At 54.9% G+C, this 18,074-nt stretch overlaps 1 protein-coding gene and 1 pseudogene across 1 annotated transcript; one reads left to right on the top strand and one right to left on the bottom strand.

Annotated features, from left to right (window-relative positions):
• The first annotated feature begins 2,251 nt into the window (after nt 1–2,251).
• Nucleotides 2,252–4,941, top strand: LOC129134739 (protein Wnt-4-like; annotated as a pseudogene).
• Nucleotides 4,942–6,554: 1,613 nt separating this feature from the next.
• On the bottom strand, nt 6,555–17,613 carry ACRBP (acrosin binding protein). Its single transcript, XM_054654396.2, is given in 11 exon segments — nt 6,555–6,680; nt 7,152–7,238; nt 7,314–7,481; nt 7,579–7,758; nt 7,927–8,059; nt 13,215–13,491; nt 13,672–13,774; nt 13,888–13,982; nt 16,594–16,922; nt 16,924–16,981; nt 17,565–17,613. Coding segments are annotated over 11 exon segments (1,605 nt in total).
• Between the last annotated feature and the right edge of the window lie 461 nt (nt 17,614–18,074).

The raw sequence follows: 18,074 nt of genomic DNA, 5'->3' as shown, positions 1-18,074 counted from the left end.
GATTTACCAGCACATCTGTGACCTGGCACTGCCACGTGTAGCTGGGAAGGGAGCTGCCCTTGTGCAGAGCCCATCTGGCACTCTGTTGCTTCGAGTCCTATTTCTGCTTTGCCAGTCTCAGCACACCTGGAAGAAGACACAAGTCATGGCAACACTCCTGATCCCACTCTTGTCCTGCCCCAAGAACAGCTGCCCTGGGAAGTTGCTGTGGGCTCCCTTTCTCTGCAGCCCTTGCCTGCTGCTGTTTGATTTTCTCATTCCCTGCCTCCCTTGTTCTGCTGGTAGTGACTCCTCATTCAGGGAATGACACAGCAAGGGATATATATGCTCCTGCTGCTCATAAATCCTTGGAGGGCACAATAGCACCCGAACCACTGAGCTGCTTCTTTTCAGTGCCTCTCTTTTTTAACCAGACCCTTTTTCTCACTTGCTAGTTGCTGGGATCTTTGTTCTCGTGGCTTTTTGTATCTCCTCAGTTCCCATCAAGGTGTTGCTACTGATAAAAGCTTGCAGATATGCCACGGGGGGTGTCCTTTGCCTAAGGAGTGTCTGACACATTCTGTGGGAACTCCCCCCTCCCCTGTAGCCCTCACCCCTCACACACATGAGCACAGACCTGGCTGAGCCCGGCAGTCCTGACTTTTCCATGTGTGAGAAGACAAGGACACAATGGCATCCAGCCCATCCACGAGCCCCACAGCATCCTCACCAGCCAAATTCACTCACCTCCCTGGATCTCGGTGCCTCAGCCCACGAGCTCTGTGTCCCCTCAGCAGGGTGGGCTCACACATCTGCCCCTCGCTGTCTCCTGGAGCCTCAGCTCGTGGGGAAGAGCAGCTCAACCCCCGGCGTTTCCTCACCGCTGTCTGAGCGAGCAGCAGGTAAGACCAGATTACTGGGGTGTGTGTTGGAGGCTACACCCTGATGCTGCAAATCCCAACATGCCTGCCACCCCGCAGTGCTGGCTCCAGAAAGCAGGAGCAAGGACCCGGCAGGAGGAAGGATACAGGGAGCCAGGAAGGCAAGGAAAGAGGTGAAATGCACACTACAAGAGAGAGGCTGCTCAGGTCTGAAAGGATGACTGATAAACCACAGTGCTCTTCAGACTTCTTTGTGCAGCAAACTGTGGGAGAGCAGAGCAAAGGGGTGAATCCCTTTATGGAAAAAGCACAACATGGCCAGAACAGCCCTGCTTCACTTTCTGAATGATTCAGACAGGAAAAGCAGAAACCTGTGGCTGCAGAGGAGTTTTACCTTTCCAGGCAGTGGGAACAGCTGGCACTTCCCAGGTTGGCTGGGGTAATGGCAGTCTTTTGTCCCGGGACATTTCAGCTCCCTGGTCACACAGCTCACAATTTCCTGGGCTCCCAGGGGCTCTTAGGAAAGGAGTACCCAATGAGAAGGGGGGCAGCCACCTTGCTGTGCCTCCTAGGAGAAGGGCAAGGGCTGATCTTGGGAAAAGACAGTCCATGGGGAAGAAAATGAGGGAGGTGAAAGGAGACCTGCCAGGGAAAGAGTTAAGAGAGGCAGGGAGCAGCTGGGCTGTGTCTGCTGTAGCTGTGTGGGCTGCAGGGTAGAAAGAACAATCTCCAGCCTGGAGGAGGCAGATGAGGGAGTGTCTTCAAGAACAGTGGATGTGGATGAGGGAGGCAGCAGGTCTTCCCCTCTCTGCTCCCGTGAGCTGTCACTGCAGGGAAACTCTCTGTGTCCCCAAAAGGTTTGGTGACAAAGCAGTGATGAGCTGGTGGGTCTAACAACAGCTGCTTGGTGCCTCTGGTTCTTCTTGTGCAGAAGGCTCTGTCTGCTGCTGAGCAGGTCTTGGGCTGCCTCCTGCTGAAGAAGTGACTGAACTCTGGAGGAAGACAACCACCTCATCTCCTGACAGAGTGGCACAGGCCACGGGTGTGACACAGACGCTGTCCCCACCCATGTGAGCTCCCTGTGATGGATGCCCACCCCAGAGCCCCAGCTCAGAGCTCTCCCACCATGCTGCCCAGGCTGTAGCACGGGTGTGGATGACCTCTCAGGGCCAACCCAGCAGGGCTCTGCAGGCCACAGGGTCTCTGACGCTGGCAGGCACACCTGGACAGCCCACAGACACTACCCAGGGCTGGGGCTACCCCTGCTTTGGAGTGCTGGGCTGGAGCTGCTGTGAAAGCTGCTGTTGGGCAGAGGCTGTGGAAAACCACAGGAGGGGATTCAGGAGCTGCAGCGCTGGAGTTGAAGGTGCTGAAGTTTTGGCAGGGACAGGATGGAGCTGGTGTGGCTGTATCTGATGCTGATCCACATGCAGCACGTCGCTGCCGTGACCTGGCTGTAAGCATGCTTTGTGCTTGGATTGTCTGGGTTGGAAAGCCACCTAGGGAGCTGATGTCTCCAGAGCAAATAGGGTGAGAACAGGGTAGAAGAAGGAATCAGGGCAACCAAAAAGCAGAAGGGGCATCTCTTGGAGCATGGGGGGAGAGGGATGGGAGGCTGAAGAGGTGCAGACCAGAATGGGCAGCAAAAATGTCCAATTCACAGACAACATGGCCACAGCCCATTTCCCTGCCCCATTTCTGCTCTAAGACATGGCTAGAGAGTGTTAGTTCTGCAGACGTAAGGCCCTGGCTCTAGCCCATCTGCAACTGAACCTCTGCCCTGCTGCACAGCTCCCTGGCCCAGCAGACTTCCCTCCAGGCAGTCCTCTGGGACCCCAGGGGCTGTGATGGCCTGACAGGGCTGGAGGAGGAGCAGGTCCGTGTTTGCTGGTGGCAGGTGGAAACCATGGAGGCAGTGAAGCCATGGAGGTGGTGAAGCCATGGAGGCGGTGAAGCGAGGCAAGGAGTCCTCGAGTGCCAGTGCCAGTTTCATTCTCGCTGCTGGAACTGCTCCACCCTGCAGGGGCTGCACGTCTTCAGCAAGGCCACTATGCAAGGTCAGCGAGGGCAGGCTTGGCATGGTGTCCCTCCAGTATGCCCACTGTCCCCTTGACACATCAGCCTTTCCTGGGCTAGTGTTGCACCAAACCCATCCCCAGAGTGGCCAGTCCTTCTTCCACATTAGTATTCTGGAGAAACTTCTTCCCATTTGTCCAGATTTGCTTTTTGGTCCTATTGGACCATCCTAGGTACCAGTTCTTGTAAACTTACCAGCAGACTGGTAAATTTCTCCCTGACCCTGCCACCCACCCTGCCACAGAGCCATGTCACTGACTGACTCCCAGCCTTGGGAGCAGCTGCACAGGGCGAACTTCCTGAAATATATTTCTCCCGAGCAGTCTCCATCTGAAGGCATCCTTCCTGCATGTAGTAACAGCCTCTTTTCTCACACTCTGCCCCATAAGTGCCTTTGCCCTCTGCAGACTGGTGCCATTGCTTGTCCCACTGCAGGCACACGGGAGTCCCCTTACATCCACTGCTTTTGCTGTGAGCCGTGCCTGCAGCCGGGGGGAGCTGCACAGGGGTATCATCCCTCATGATGGTGCGGCTGCGACCACAGGGTCCGAGGAGTCAGCCCTGAAGGTGAAGGAAGAAGGGGGTGGCAGGGAGCAGGTGGCAGAGGGGAGGGTCCATGGGGGAGACAGGCCAGAATAAAGATGCTTTCATTCTCCACAGGTCTTTGGGAGATCCTCTCAGGGCTTCTCTTTCCTTGTCACAAGGCTGCTTTCCCTCTGCAGGTTTCCAGTGGTCAGGCTGCTCTGATAACCTGTTTTATGGGACTGCCTTCTCTCAGGCCTTCGTGGGCAGCCCTAAGAGGAGCCGTGGTGTCTCCTCCAGCTGAGCGCCATGAACCTGCACAACAATGAGGCTGGGGGAAGGTAAGGGCAGGAGCAAGGGCTGGGAGCCAGCCTGGCTGCAGGGACTTCTCCTGGCTCAGTCCAGCCCCCACACCTCAACAGGCACTTCAGGGCAGCCAGGGCCCCCAGAGGAGTCTGCATCCTGCTGCCTTTCCTAGCCCAGCACTGTCCTGATTACCCTGAGCTGGCACCTGCCTGTGTGGAGGGGGGTCCCAGCCTCCCCTACTCAATTCTGTGCAGTCTCCTTTTCTGCACAGACCCCAGCTGTGATTCAGGAAATAATTTACTCTGTTCTGTTTCTGAAGGGCTTCCCTGTCCCTCCAGCCTCTCTTCAATAAAGACAGACGTCTGCAGCGGCCGCAGTCAGATCTTGGTCCCTTGAATGTCCTTCACCTCTGGCCAGATCTGGTCCCTTGAACATCCTCCACTTCTGGCCAGATCTGTTCTCCTCCCCACAGCCCTGCAGGCCAGAACAGCTCCCCATCCCTCTCTCTGCGTCAGGGATTTATCTTACAGACCCAAACCATCTTGTTTCCCACAGAGTGGATCTCCTTCTGTTCATATTGGCCTGTATTAAAAAGACACTTTTGCCCTTCCCCTTCCCGCCCCTGATCTCCAGCCCCATGGGCAGATTGTTGGGAGAACAGCAGCACATGGGAGGTATTGGGAATGGCGTCCCTGGTCGGGCTGGCAGCTGCGTCCTGTTCCTCAGGCTCTCCTGGCCCACATGAAGGTGGCGTGCAAGTGCCATGGCGTGTCGGGCTCCTACCAGGTGCGAGCCTGCTGGAAGCTCCTGCCTCCCTTTGCCACGTGGGCAACGTCCTCAAGGAAAGTCTGAGGGGGCAACAGAGGTTTTCCCGAAGAGGGTGGGTTCCCGCCAGCTCCTGGTGCCCAGGAGCTCTCACTTCAAGCCCTACACGGCTCACGGCCTGCTCTACCTGTGGGCCAGCCCGGACTCGTGCGAGCGGGACCCTCGGCACGGCACCCTCGGCACCTCGGGCCCACAGTGCAAGGGGACATGGCCGGCCAGGGACCGCTGCGAGCTCCGGTGCTGCGGCAGGGCCGGCCCGGGCCGAGGTGCGGGAGCGCTGCAGCTGCAATTCCGCTGCTGCTGCTCCATCAAGTGCAAGCAGAGCCGGCACCCCGTGGAGGTGCTCAGGTGAGTCCCTCAGGGTCGATGCCCAGGGGTGCCATCAGCTCCCGTGTGCTCCCCCCGCAGCCTCCCGCCAGTCACCGTGGGCTGTTGCGGTTTGAATTATTTTTCCGGGTGGAGGGTTGGAGGACATAGGCCAAATAAACGACGAAACTCGGGGAAAAAACCCAGCCGAAGTGGAAAGCAAAGTGCACACAAAAGCTTCTTGCCCACATGCTGCGTTTGGGATCTGGAGAGTCCCTGTCTCTGGTCCCTCCCCAGTCTCTGGGCATGCAAGAAATGCCTTTTCCTTTGGCTGGAGAAATGTTCCAGGAGGAGTTCCAGCAGCTGCCACAGTGAGGCTCCCCTCATTCAGTCTGATCTCAGTGCCAGGGAATGTTATGGAACGAGTTATCCTAAGTGCAATCACGCAGCACAACCAGGGAATCAGCCCTAGCCTGGATGGGTTCATAAAAGGCAGGTCCTGCTTGGCCAAGCTGGTCTCCTTTTACGACTAGGTGACCTGCCTAGGGATGAGGGAAAGGCTGTGCATGTTATCTTCTACTTGGACTTCAGGAAGCCTTTGACACCACTTCCCACAGCATTCTCCTGGAGAAGCTGGCAGCCCACAGCCTGAGCAGGTGCATTCTTTGCAGGGCTAAAAACTGGCCGTGTGGCCAGGCCCAGAGAGTGGTGCTGGGTGGATTTACATCCAGCTGGTCACCAGTGGGGTTCCCCAGGGCTCCATACTGGGGCCAGTCCTGTGTAAAACCTTTATCAGTGGTCTGGATGAGGGGATTGAGGCTAAGTTCCTGGATGACACCAGGGTGAGATTGTTGCTGTGCTGGAGGGCAGGAAGGCTTTGCAGAGGATCTGTATAGGCTGGATTGATGGGCTGAGGCCAATAGTGTGAGGTTCAATAAGGCCAAGTTCAGGTTCTGTTTGTCAGTCAGAACAGCCCCAGGCAGCAGCACAGGCTGGGCCAGAGTGGCTGGGAAGCTGCCCAGAGGAAAAGGACCTGGGGGTGCTGGTGACAGCAGCTGAACATGAGCCAGCTGTGCTCAGGTGGCCAAAAAGGCCAATGGCACCTGGCCTGGATCAGCCATAGTGTGGCCAGGAGGACCAGGGCAGGGATTGTCCTCTTGTATTCTTCACTGGTAAGGCCACACTTGGAGTGCTGTGTCCATTTCTGGGCTCTTCACTGACAGAAAGACATTGAGGTGCTGGAGTGTGTCCAGAGAAGGGCAACAAAGCCTGTGAAGGGTCTGGAATGGCAAAAGGACCTGGGGTTGTTTAGCCTAGAGAAAAGGAGGCTCAGGGGAGCCCTGATCACCCTCTATAACTCCCTGAAAGGAGGCTGCAACCAGGTGGGAGTTGGTCTCTTCTCCCAGGAAACCAGAGATAGGACAAGAGGCAATAGCTCCAAGCTGCACCGGGGGAGGTTCAGGCAGATATTAGGAAAAAAATTTCTTCATTGAAAGGGTGGTCAGGCATTGGAACAGGCTCCCCAGGGAAGTGGTAGAATCACCAGCCCTGGAAGTGTTCAAAAAACAAGTGGTTGTGGCACTTTGTGATATGGTTTAGAGGGCATGGTGGTATTTGGTCATAGGCCTTGACTATCTTGAAGGTCTTTACAAACTTTAATCATTTTTGTGATTGCTTCCTGGTGAGGCTTTGGAACCTCTCTTGCCACAGCTGCACCTCCTTGTGTCCCTCCCTGGCACTCAGCACCCGGTAGGCCATGTTACGGCTGCACTTCACACGAACCACCTGGAGAACCAAGGAGAGCCTGGGTTCTAGGGCTGCTGCCACTGCCCTTCCTTCCCCAGGGAAAGAGACCTCCATGGTGGATGGCACCTGGAGGCTGGCATGATGAGGGCACCAGGGGGAAGGGGGGAGGACCAGCTGAACTGGCAGCTGCACTGTGTGTTTGCTAGGATACAGGCCAGTCCTCTGTCCTGCTCTGGTGATTTGGGGTTTTGCTACTGCTTAGCAGATGGAGGAGATCCTGCCCTTCAGAGATATAAAGGGATATCATCTCACATCATCCGTGCAAATCCCACCCAGCAATGACACCCCAGTTGTGCTGGGCCACTGTTTGTCTCCCCGCTTCCCCCAAGAAGTGTCCTCCTAGAAGGAAAAGCGGTGGGCCAGTGAGGCCAGCAGGGGCTTGGGGCTGGCTGTGGAGGGGCCAGCCATGGAAGAGCAGATGGTGCAAAAGGCAGCGTAGCTGCTTCTCACCCTCTCATTGTAGATGCTCTTCAGCAGGCACTGGTAGCTCTTGAACATGCAGTAGTTGGGGTGCTGAACCCCGCTCGAGTCACAGATCTGGTGACAAGGGAATGGAGGTCAGAGAAAGAAAAGGAGAAGGAGGAATGGGAGCATCCACTGATGGTCACCCACCTTTCCTGAGCTGTCCACATCTGGGAAGGTTTCATACTCTGCCTTCAGCCAGAGGGTCACAGCAGGGTCGTTACAGCCATAGATGGCCATCCGGCTGCACCAGTACTCCATCCTCATCCCTCTCAGAAAGTTCATGTTGTAGTCATTCAGGGTCTGTGAGGACATGGACTGCAAAGGGTGGGATAAAGTGAGCCATGCTTCTTTCTCCTCCTCCCCAGCTCCCAGTCCAGGAACAGAGCAGCAGGAGGCAGAGCTGGCTCGGTACCTGGCCCTGGATGTGGCCGTGCTGGGCGGAGATCTCGGGGTTGATGTAGGGGGAGAAGGCGCCCGAGTCACAGTGCACGCGGTTCAGGCTGTCGATGTTCTGGCACTGCTCCCTCTTCAGCGAGCAGAAGGCGCAGTCGGGGCACAGGTCCACGTGGTGCCGCCCGAGGCTGTCACACACCTGGGGTGCATCCAGCGGGGAGTCAGGGGGGAAAAGGACACTGAGAACCTCCCCACAGAGGAGGCTGAGGAGTTCCCATGTTCCTGCCTCCCTGGCCAGCCAGGTCAGCTTCTCTCAGGAGGTGGCCTGCGCACAGTGGGGGCCAGAGGTGGACACTGGTGTCTTTACCGAGTCTCCGAACCCAAGGACTCTTTTCTCCATCTCCTTCCAGGCCGTGGTGAGCATTGATGAGAGGCAATTTCCCTCCAGCACTGCGTAGCACAGGACCAGCACTGCCTCGTCGTTCTGCAGGGCTAGAAGGCTGAGAGAGAAAGGGAAGGAGGGAGTCATTCCTTGCCACAAACTGAAGAGATGCATCTTTAGTTAGAAACTGAAAACAACTCCAAAACAAAGTAAAAAAATCCCTTCCCAAAGAAACCCTGGGCTCTTGGCTAAACTGCACAGAGGAACGGGGCTCTCTGCAGGGTCTGCACGTGCCTGTGTGACACAGAGGCTGCAGGGGGGTTGCTGTGCATTTGGGGGCATGTGAGAGGCACTGGATGAGGGGCACAGCTCAAAGAGCTTTCCCAGGGCCCCTGCAGCAGCTGCTGCGTAATTTCATCCATCTGAGTGCACAGTGAGGAGATGTTTGTTAGATGTGTGCTGAGTGTTGAACGTTGGGCAGCCCCACTTGGGTCTGGGGATGTCACATATTAAGCCTCTCTCCCAAGTATTTGACAGAAACGGGGAAAAACTTGTTAACCATGAATTTACTGTTCATCCAAACTGACATGGGTAGCTAAAAGTAGAAAATGTAAGGACAATGGGATCAGAGCAATGAGAATATTTGGCATCTCTTAGGAACAATGGAATTTGTAAACATGGTACAGAACTGTTAGCAGACAGGGATGGTTGGTTTCAATCATCATCAATGATGCAGAAGAGGTAAACATGCTCATTAGATATTTGCCTCTTGTGTCTGGAGACAAAGCCAGTGATAAATAAACAAACTTTGATCTGACAGAGAGTAAAGAAGAGCAGCAACTGCTTATGTTAAAATGCTCTTAAAATGCATGCACAGGCTAACATGTATGGACAAGTTTTCCTGAGAATATTTGAAACTTCATGGAGACCTGCAGATTAGCATTAAAAAAAATTAAGAAAATGTAGAGAACGTGAAGGAAGGTCATGAAGACGAGATTTCCTAAGGCCTGGAAAACTTTCACCTGGAGGTAGAAGGTAGGAAAGCATCCCTCCATTAAGCAAAGACATCAGTGGGTTCCCACTCGGTCAGTCAGCCCTTCTACCGAGGAGGGCTTCAGCTGGAAAGCTCTCCTTGTCAGCAGGTGGAAGAGTAATGACTTTGGTGACTGGAATTTGGGGCAAGATCCATTCAAACCAGAAGCAAACTACATCTTCCTGACACCAAGGGTGTTTAGCATGGGAGCAGCTGATGGGTGCTTCCTCCACAGCTCAGAGACTTCAAAAAGATATCCCAAACTTCTATTAGGAGAGGAGTCTGTGGCTCAACCTCATAGCACCGTTGTTTTCTTTGGTGCTCACCAGACATGACTTCATGTCCTGGGCTGAGCAGAGCAATTCCTAGACCTGACTGTTAAAAGTGTTGAGCTTCACAGAAAACTGAGTTGTGCCACACTGCCTGAGTTTACCGAGAAATTCTGCTGTGCTCTCTGTCACATTCTTTTCTGCCTCTATCTCTGCTCTCCATCTCTGCTGTGAGGTTTTCTGGCCTCACAGTTGCAAATTTATGAGCTGATTTACCACCTCTGGGTGAGTATAACAGCACTGCTGCTGGTTCTCTCCTATCGCTGACACGCTGCTGAGCTGTTTGTGGATGCACAGAGGTTTCACCATGCTTCAGGGAAAGGGATGGCTCTATCTAAAGTGAGTTCCTAATGCAAATCCCTCCCCAGATTAGCACCTCTGCATGTTATTGTCCTAACCACTGCCCTGGAAAAAGCCTAATGGGTACTGTGAGGCAAAGATCCAAAGGGAACATGGAAAAAAAACCAAACCAGGATTAAGAAGAACCTGTGGGCCGAGATCAGTAGTTGATCCACGGCAAAAGAGAGAACTTCAGGTAACAGCTTATCATACTTCAGCATCTCAGGATGAGGAAGGACACACAGAGCCTGCTTCAGTGGTATCTCTGAAGAATGCTGGTGAGCAGCACCCGCCTCTCCCGCCACGTAATGACAAGGATTTGGGCCATTAGCTTTCGGCTGCTGAGCCTTCCTGATACTGGCTGGCTGAGGTGCAGGGAGCACCTGAGGCGAGCAGAAAAGGAGATAAGGAGAGAACAGCAGCTTTCCAGCACCTGGTAAATTCTGATTTAGGGGGCTTGCTGCAGGAAACTAAAACTGGTTATGAAAAAGCCACTCTTAACAGCTTCAGAAAGAGAAAAAAGATCTTTGACTGCATACCAGGGCTGGTTATGGATGATGATAATTCAAAGAGAGGTTTTTTTTTTTTTTTTCCTGAGGACAGTATTTTTAATGAAGGGTCTGGCCTTAAAATTAAAGCCCCTGGGGCTGAAGTAGATAAGCACCACAAGGACTGTTTGGAGGGGTACAGCAGCAGGAGGAGGAGGAGGAGGAGTCACCAGGAGTGTGTGTATCTCCCACTGCACACAAGTATCTCAAGGGTGGGTGCCAAGAGGATGGTGTCAGACTCTTTTCAGTGGTTCCTGGCCATAGGATGAGGAGCAGTGGCCATAAACTAAAAAACAAAGACTTCCACCTCAACATCAGGAAGAACTTTATATTGAGGGTGGCAGAGCACTGGAATGGGCTGTCCAGGGAGGTGATGGAGTCTCCCTCTCCAGACAATCAAAACCCACCTGGACAGGGTCCTGTGTCACCTCCTGCAGGGGGTTGGACAGAATGATCTCCAGCTCTACAGTTCTGGGATTCTGAGAGGGCTCGGAGCAGCCTTGTGGGGAAGCTGGGCTGACATGAACCACAGGTGAGCATCTACCTGTGAATGCCAACAGAATAAGATCTGGATCCAGGACAGCTGTGGTGCTGAAAGGGGTGCAGGGGTTGTAGCTGACAAATGACACAACACTGGGAAGCTCTGGGAAAAAGGGCAAATGCAGTTCTTCCTGCAAACAGAAAGGCAGGGAAGGGAGGCTGATGTCTTTCCATGTACTCAGATGCTGAATCCCATCACTGGGTAGTGTATCCAGAGCTGGAACATGGGCCTGTTTCAAAGGGACACTGAAAGCTGGTGCAGAAAATGAGAGTTGCATGGGCTTTACAAGGTAAGGGCTGCAGAGCTCTCTTTAGCTTGTTGCAAGACTGAATCATGGTTTAGAGGTAATTCCGAGGAGAGGAAATACTAGGAAATAAGGCAGAAAGCACAATAAGGACTAAAAATAGTGAATAGGTGCAATAATTTTCATTTCCCCTTCCTGCCCAATGAATGATTCACTGCTACCAGAAAGACCACTGGAAAGTGCTGCAGATTCTTCTTGTCTTACTACCCCTGCCCTGTCTCCCTCTAAAGATCTGGCCTCATCAAGCACTATGAAACTGCAATAGCTGCCAGAGCAGCTGCCAAAAGCCACAGGGGATGGATAAGAAGGATGGATGTCCTGCTGGGCATAAGACCCTAGGGAAGACACACAGCTCTGGGATCTGTGCCCATCACAGCCCTGCCCACCTTGTGTAAAACCAGACGCTCAATGGCACCTGTGCACGACGACCAGTCCCACCCAGCACTGCTCCTCTTGCTGGAAGGGAAGTGCCTCCAGGCATTCTGCCCCTTTTTTAGGTCATGCTTTGAAGTCCCCGTGAGAGGAGGCGGGATGCAGTGAGCTGCAAAGCCGACAGGCGCGGTCTATCTCGCCTTTTTATCCTTCAGTGGGGCTTTAAGCCTTGCTTAGCATGATTGATGGGGCTCAGCTGCCAGTCACAGACACGCAGTCAGCATTATTGGCTTTGAGAAGCAGAGCAGCGAGTGTCATCTGCCATCACAGCAGTCCCCCAGTAATCCCAACAGAGCTCAGTCACAGCAAGGCTCAGTTTCAGAGGTAGGGAGAACAAAATCCTCAATGAAACACCATTTTGCCTGAGAGCACATACACCAGGAAAACTTTTTCCAGGCTGTGAAAGCCTCCTATGATATTAGGAGGGAGGATGACACGTGTTAGAGGCTTGCAAGGAGACAGTTATGGCTTTAAGAACACAATGCAGTTCATCTTTACATGCAGAAGTGAATCTCTGTCTGCACTGAGGCAGTGGTGTGCAGCCTGCTCAAGAGAAACCACAGATGTGCAATGAGGCACGAAATCTGTGCGCTTACAGGAACATCACTGGCCTGCAAGAGCATGAAACCAAAATGACTTCTCCATGAAAACCACATCTAGACACCTTTTTTTTTTCCTCTTAGTAAGCAAAATAATATTTGCATGTCAGTCAAAGCAAATGGTCCTCAGCCACAAGGTACCAAAGGATCAAAAAGTGACTTTGAGTGAAAGCATAACATCCTTTTGCAGGTCTTTTCTCTGTCACCAGCCCCAGGTACCTGAGGACAGAGGCAAACAGATCCTGGCAGACCAGCTGAGAAGAGCTCAACGTGCTCCATGAGCTCCTCATGCATCCGTAGGCCAGAGGAGCTGAGGAGGGTGTGTGAAAGGGCTGCACCTGTGAAAAGCTGGCCTGGGGCAGGGCCCCCTGCTGAACTGCTGTGGTGCTGCCTCCAAAACCAGAATGGGGAACCAGGAACACTCCCCTAGGAAGAGCTGGGCACACATCCAGAGTGCACACAGAATGGGGAACCAGGAACACCCCCCTAGGAAGAGCTGGGCACACATCCAGCGTGCACAGAGGTGCACGTGCTCCAGGAGAAGGAGTGGCCCTGCACAGCTCCCGGCTGTTTCCTGGCCCAGGGCTGCTGTAGCTCCCTTGGGTGAGGACAGAGCATTCCTGGGAGGGCTCCTCAGGCCAGGCTGCTTTGAGAAACATCTGCTTTGCCTTGCACACCGAGAGGCAAGGAGCTCAGCACATCCCAAGGACCTGTGTTTGCAAGGACGCTGTTTCTGCACATCACCCACGTTCCTGGGACAAGTGTTTGGGGGAGGATGAGTGCAGAGGTGATTGCATAGGGCAGATGGCCACAGTGGGGGGAAACACAGGCATGGCACAAAGCCCTGCCTGCAGCTCAGGCCCAGACTAAACTCACTCTGCTCAGGATGCAAGGACAGTGCCATTTTCAGGCACTAACAGTGCTGGATCACCCTCTCCCTGCTCACTTTGTGCTGGAGCGAGGAGTGCCTGGGGGCTCCCCAGGAACATTCCTGCTCTGGATGGGACGGCTTGCTCCAGAACACTTACCCACCCTCACCAGCTGCTCCCAGCAGGGACGTGGATGCCCTGGGGCTGCTGCCTGGTGTGCAGGAGCACAGCCCTGCACGGGTGGTGTGTGGTACCCAGAGAGGACAGAGTGCCCCTCACCTGCCTCGGGGGGGAGTTCCCTGCTCTGATGCGTGTCCTGGGCCCGAGCTGGTGGAGTTCCAAGAGGAGGCCTTGTTGTCCAAGGATGCATCCAGGGAGAGGGCCGAATGGATCAGCTGCCAGATGCTTTTTCTCAGGTTTTGTTCGTCGGGGGATTCCGTCCTGGAGGGTGAGGTGGCAGCCCAGAGATTTGGTGGGTGCATGGTCCTGTTCTTCTGCCAGGGCGTGAGCACCTCTGGTGTGGCTGTGGGGGGCTTCGTGGGCCACGGTTCCTGAGCTAGCAGGGCAGGAGAGAACGTGAGAAGGTCTGCCATGCTGTCCTGAAGCAGGGCACACAGAGGGATGGAGCGGCCCAGGGCGGCGTTTGGAGGCTGGACAGAAAGGTGCAGGGGTGCAGAGCAGCCGCAGGAGCCCAGCAGGGGAGCAGGGGAGCCCAGCAGAGCTCGGGCAGCCGTACCTGGTGTGACAGGGGAGGCTCTGCCCTCCGGCGAGGGCTGCGCGGGGCTGGAGGGCTTCATCGGGGAGGGGCTGGCAAGAGACTTGCTCACACATGGGACTCGCTGCGTGGAGGGGACAGGGGGAAACACGACTCTCAGTGTTATCTTCCCTTCCTCCTCACCCTCCCATTTCCCAGGAGATGCTCCCCCCAGCCGTGCCACAGCCCACTCCTCACCTTGATGAAGAACTGCTGTTTGAGGCAGCGGTAGTGGGCGAACTGGCAGAAGGTCTGGAACTCCGCCACCTCTGGAAACTGAGAGCAGACTGGCCCTAGAGACAGAGATGTGGGATGGAGGCAGGCCTGGGTGCACCAAGAGATGGGGACCCTCTCAGGTGGCAGCTGGTGGGTGCAGGGAAGGTCCAAGCTGTGTGCCCTGAGGGGGAGATCACAGCCCTGGGCTGGTAGAGCTCCCATTCCAGGCACCACATCCCTTCTCCCTCCAGCCCCCTGAGGGTTCCTTTGTCCTTCTGCCCTTTTCCACACAGTTATCTTCCCTATGACAGAGACACAAACTTCCTGTTTCCAGCATCTGATGCTTCTGTTGTTAGTCCTTGCTGGATTTGAAAAAGAGAAAAAAGGCAAGTAGTGATATAATAGGTTAAAAAGGTGAGCAGACCAGGCCTGGGAGCACCAGAGAATCAGAGAATGGTTTGGTTTGGAAGGGTCCTTATAGACCATCAAGTTCCAAGTTCCCTGCCATGGGCAGGGACCCCTTCCACAGGACCAGGTTGTTCAAAGACCCATCCAGCCTGGTCTTGTTGGGTCAGGGGTGGGGCTGTGACAGTTCCTCCAGGCAGATGGCTCCAGAGGAGACAAATTCTTCAGGGCAATATAATTTGACATTGATTCCAGCCTTGCAGGGGATGGAGGAGGGTCCAGAGGGCCAGGATGCTGCTGGCAAAGCCTGTGCCTGTACACACATAAACTGCAGTCTTGACCAGCACTGCCAGCACACTGACTCCAGAGCTGCAGCTCTTGCAGCCGTTGCAGGAAAGCCAAGGGCGTGCAGGAGAGCAGGAAACCCTGAAGAATTGGGTGGTTTTGTGTTCCCTCTGCTCTAGGAGTGCGTGGCCTGTCTGGCACAGCCAGCCCTGTGAGAGCAGGGGGAGTGCTGCTGAGAGGGAGGGCATTAGCAGTGAAATTGCTCTCCTGGTACTGCTCGTGCACCATCCTTTACCCTGTGCTCCCTCCTTGTGCTGAGCAAACAGCTGCAACATCAAAAGCAGAATTTCAGGTACACACCAGGATTCCAGCCCAGAAAAACACCCAGCTTATAGGGAAAACTCCAGAACCCCACCCCATGCCTTGTTTAAAGCACAGGGTATTGCAGGGAGCACTCCAGCTCCTCACACTGTGCTTTGTTTAAAGCACAAGGTGACTGCCTCCCTCAGCAGCACACCTCAATGGGCACAGCCAATGCTCACGGATATCTGGGTGTAGACAGCACTGCCACAGCTCTGTGAGGACAGCAGAGGCTAAACATGAGAGGGCACACACTCTGCCACATCTGTTCCACCTCTCAGCCTGGCTGAAGCGTGCCAAAATAGCCCCCAAACTGGGAAAAAAGGTAACACAAAGGGGAGTAAATGCTGCTGGGTAGGTGTGTGAGGCTGAGGGGTGGGAGAAAAGAAGGTAAAGAGGGCAACCTGCAAAACTGTCCCATCTTCTGGCATTTCCAGATGCTTCTGTTCTTGAGAACTGAGTCTCTGAAGGCAGCAGCAGTGGGAGGGTGGCTGGACATGACAAAGAGCAGTGCTGGGGAATTGGGCACCACGAGGAGAGGAACCAGGGACAGAGCCTGGGTGCACAAAGCACCAGGGCACAGTCATTGCAGGTGCCCAAAAGTGAGTGAGGAGCACAGGGCCCATCCCTGGGTCTGGTGATGTGGGGTGGGACTTGTTCCCCCAACACAGCTGCAGAAACCAGCAAGAAATAGTTGCCCTCAAGCTGCAGTCCAAATAAGCACAGTTGGCTGATCATTCAGCTCATTGACGTTCACATCTAAATATAAAGACATATTTTTTTATGAGAAAATTGCTCCTATTTTTTTTTTTCCTCTGAAGAAAAATACAACAGAAGTAGTCCCAAGTTTTTCAGCTGCACAGATATAATTATACCACTTAAATTCTCTGATGCAGGGGTGCAGGGAAAATATGACTGCAGAGATCTGAAGGGTGCTGTTGCTATGGTGCTTTCTGAACTGGGATGTTTCTTGGCTCCTGAAATGTTAAACACTTAAAAAGGCAGCTTATCATCTCAAGTTTTCTTAAAGATCTACGAGAGCCCATGAGCCAAGATTCTGCATTAACCCTCTGATGAAGTTGGGAGGAGCTGGTAGGAGATGAGGAGCTACACTGAGCTTGAGAAAACTGTGGCCACTTTCTCCTCCTGCCACCCCACCAACAGAGATGGGGAGAAAGGAAGGGCCACCCAAGTGCCTGTGGCTCCTTTGGCTTTCCATGACCTGTAAAGAGTGGCTGGGACAGCTGTGCTTGCTCAGCTGGCTGAGGAGGAGCAGTCACAGCAGCCCACAAGGGCTTGAAGGAAACCTACAGGAGGACAAACCCTTTTTGGTGGTGCCAGACAACACATGGAGGGGGGGAGGAACCATGAAATTCCTGCTTAGGAGACTAGGGCTGGCCTTTGGGAAAAGGTGTTTTTTCCTCCAGGACAGGGGTGCAGCACTGAAAGGGACGCTCAGAGAGGCCACAAAACCCGGTGTGCTCTGGTTCTGCCAGTGTCTGCTCCAAGCTGCTCTTTGGGCCCCAGAGCCCAAACCAGCCCATCCCATTCCCAGTGCCTTGTGGCATTTCGGGCTAGAGGAGCATCCAGGCTGCTCCAGCTGTGTCCGTGCGCTGCCGGGGTGGACGGTGCCCTTACCTTCGGGGATTTCTCCGTGGTTCTCCGCCTGGTCCAGGCGCAGGATGCTGGGGCTCAGGCAGCCGTACGCTTGCCGCAGCAGGCAGAACATGTTGGCCTGCCAGGGCGGGTGCAGCCTGGAGAAGAACTGCTCGTACTCCCGGTCCGACAGCGGGCTGCCCGGCACCGCCGGCACCGGCGCCGCCGCCGCGCCCGCCGCCAGGGCCAGCACCGTGCCTGCGGGACAAACACACCGGGATGGGCTGGGGTGGCGTGGGCTGTCCTCGATGGGAATAAGGGGGTGGAGATGAAGGAGCAGCTGGCAGGTTGGCCGGCTCCTGCCCGCTGGCACAGAGTGCTGGGACAAACATTCCAGATGCTGGCCTCCATCAGCCCTGCCTGCAGGGTGCTGGGGTAATCGGGAGCTCCAGGAAAAAGGGGGGAAAAGAATGAAAAAGGAAGGAAAAAAACCCCAAAAGACTTTAAAAGTCAGATTTTATTGTGAGCTTGGTTTGGACGGGGTGGGGTGGGGGGGGTGGGTGGAAGTGTTTTTATTTTGGTTTTGTTGTTTCCTTTTTAGGTGTATGTGTGTGTTTGGGTTTTTTTTTTTTTGGTTTGTTTGGTTTTTTGTTGTTTTTTTTTTTCTTTGGGGGGTGGGGTGTTGATGTGCTTTTTTTATTCTTCCCCTGAAAAATCCCAGCCTGCAGAGGCACCCACAGCGGTGGTGGCTCCCCTGCCCCCTGTAGCACCATGTTCCGGGCACATCCCTGTGCAGGGTGACATCCCTCCATCTTCTCCCTCCCCTCTTTGCCTCCGGCCGGTGCCCCTCTCCTGCTGCCTCCACCCCCTGGAGGCACCTCCAGCTGCCCCGGAGCGGGCGGAGCTGGGGGCTGGCATGGCCTGGGCCCGGCTGGGGCGGCCCTGTGGGGCTGCAGCCGATCGGGGGCTCCCGCCGCGGGCTCGGAGGTGGCCCGGCAAGGGCGGTCACTTACTCAGCAGCCAGAGGAGCCACTTGGTGTGTGCCACACGCTTCAGCATCATGGAGTTGCTCGGCGGCCAGGCGGGAGTCACTCACACCGCGCAGGGCAGGGGCGGGGGGTCCGAGCGCTCGGGTTCTGCCCTTGGCAACGGTGGAACCATTCCCGGGCCGCGGCACCGCAATCGGAACCGGACCCCGAGCAGCGCTGGGGCTGGGGAGGGGCTGCGGGCGGTAGCCGGGGCTCGGGGGACGCGGCCACTCGCAGGGAGGGGACACTCCAGGCTCATGGGGACAAGGAGGAGCGGGAGCCAAGCTGAGAGCTTCTCCTTCTGTTTGGGGACACGGTGGCGTCTGGGAACGACCCACAACAGAGTCTGAGGCCTGGCCAGGCTAACCTGAGGCTGAGGGTACCCCAAAAGTGGTACCTAAATGGTACCTGTGGGGTACCTTAAACCCCAAATTGTTTTATGCAGGGGAAAGGAAGCAGCATCTGTTCCATCTGCAGGGCTTTGGGAAGCACCCC

Source organism: Agelaius phoeniceus, chromosome 2 (assembly GCF_051311805.1).
Source record: "Agelaius phoeniceus isolate bAgePho1 chromosome 2, bAgePho1.hap1, whole genome shotgun sequence".
NCBI lineage: Eukaryota > Metazoa > Chordata > Aves > Passeriformes > Icteridae > Agelaius > Agelaius phoeniceus.
Note: the sequence above shows the minus strand (reverse complement) of the source record. Positions and strands in the feature narration are given on the sequence as shown.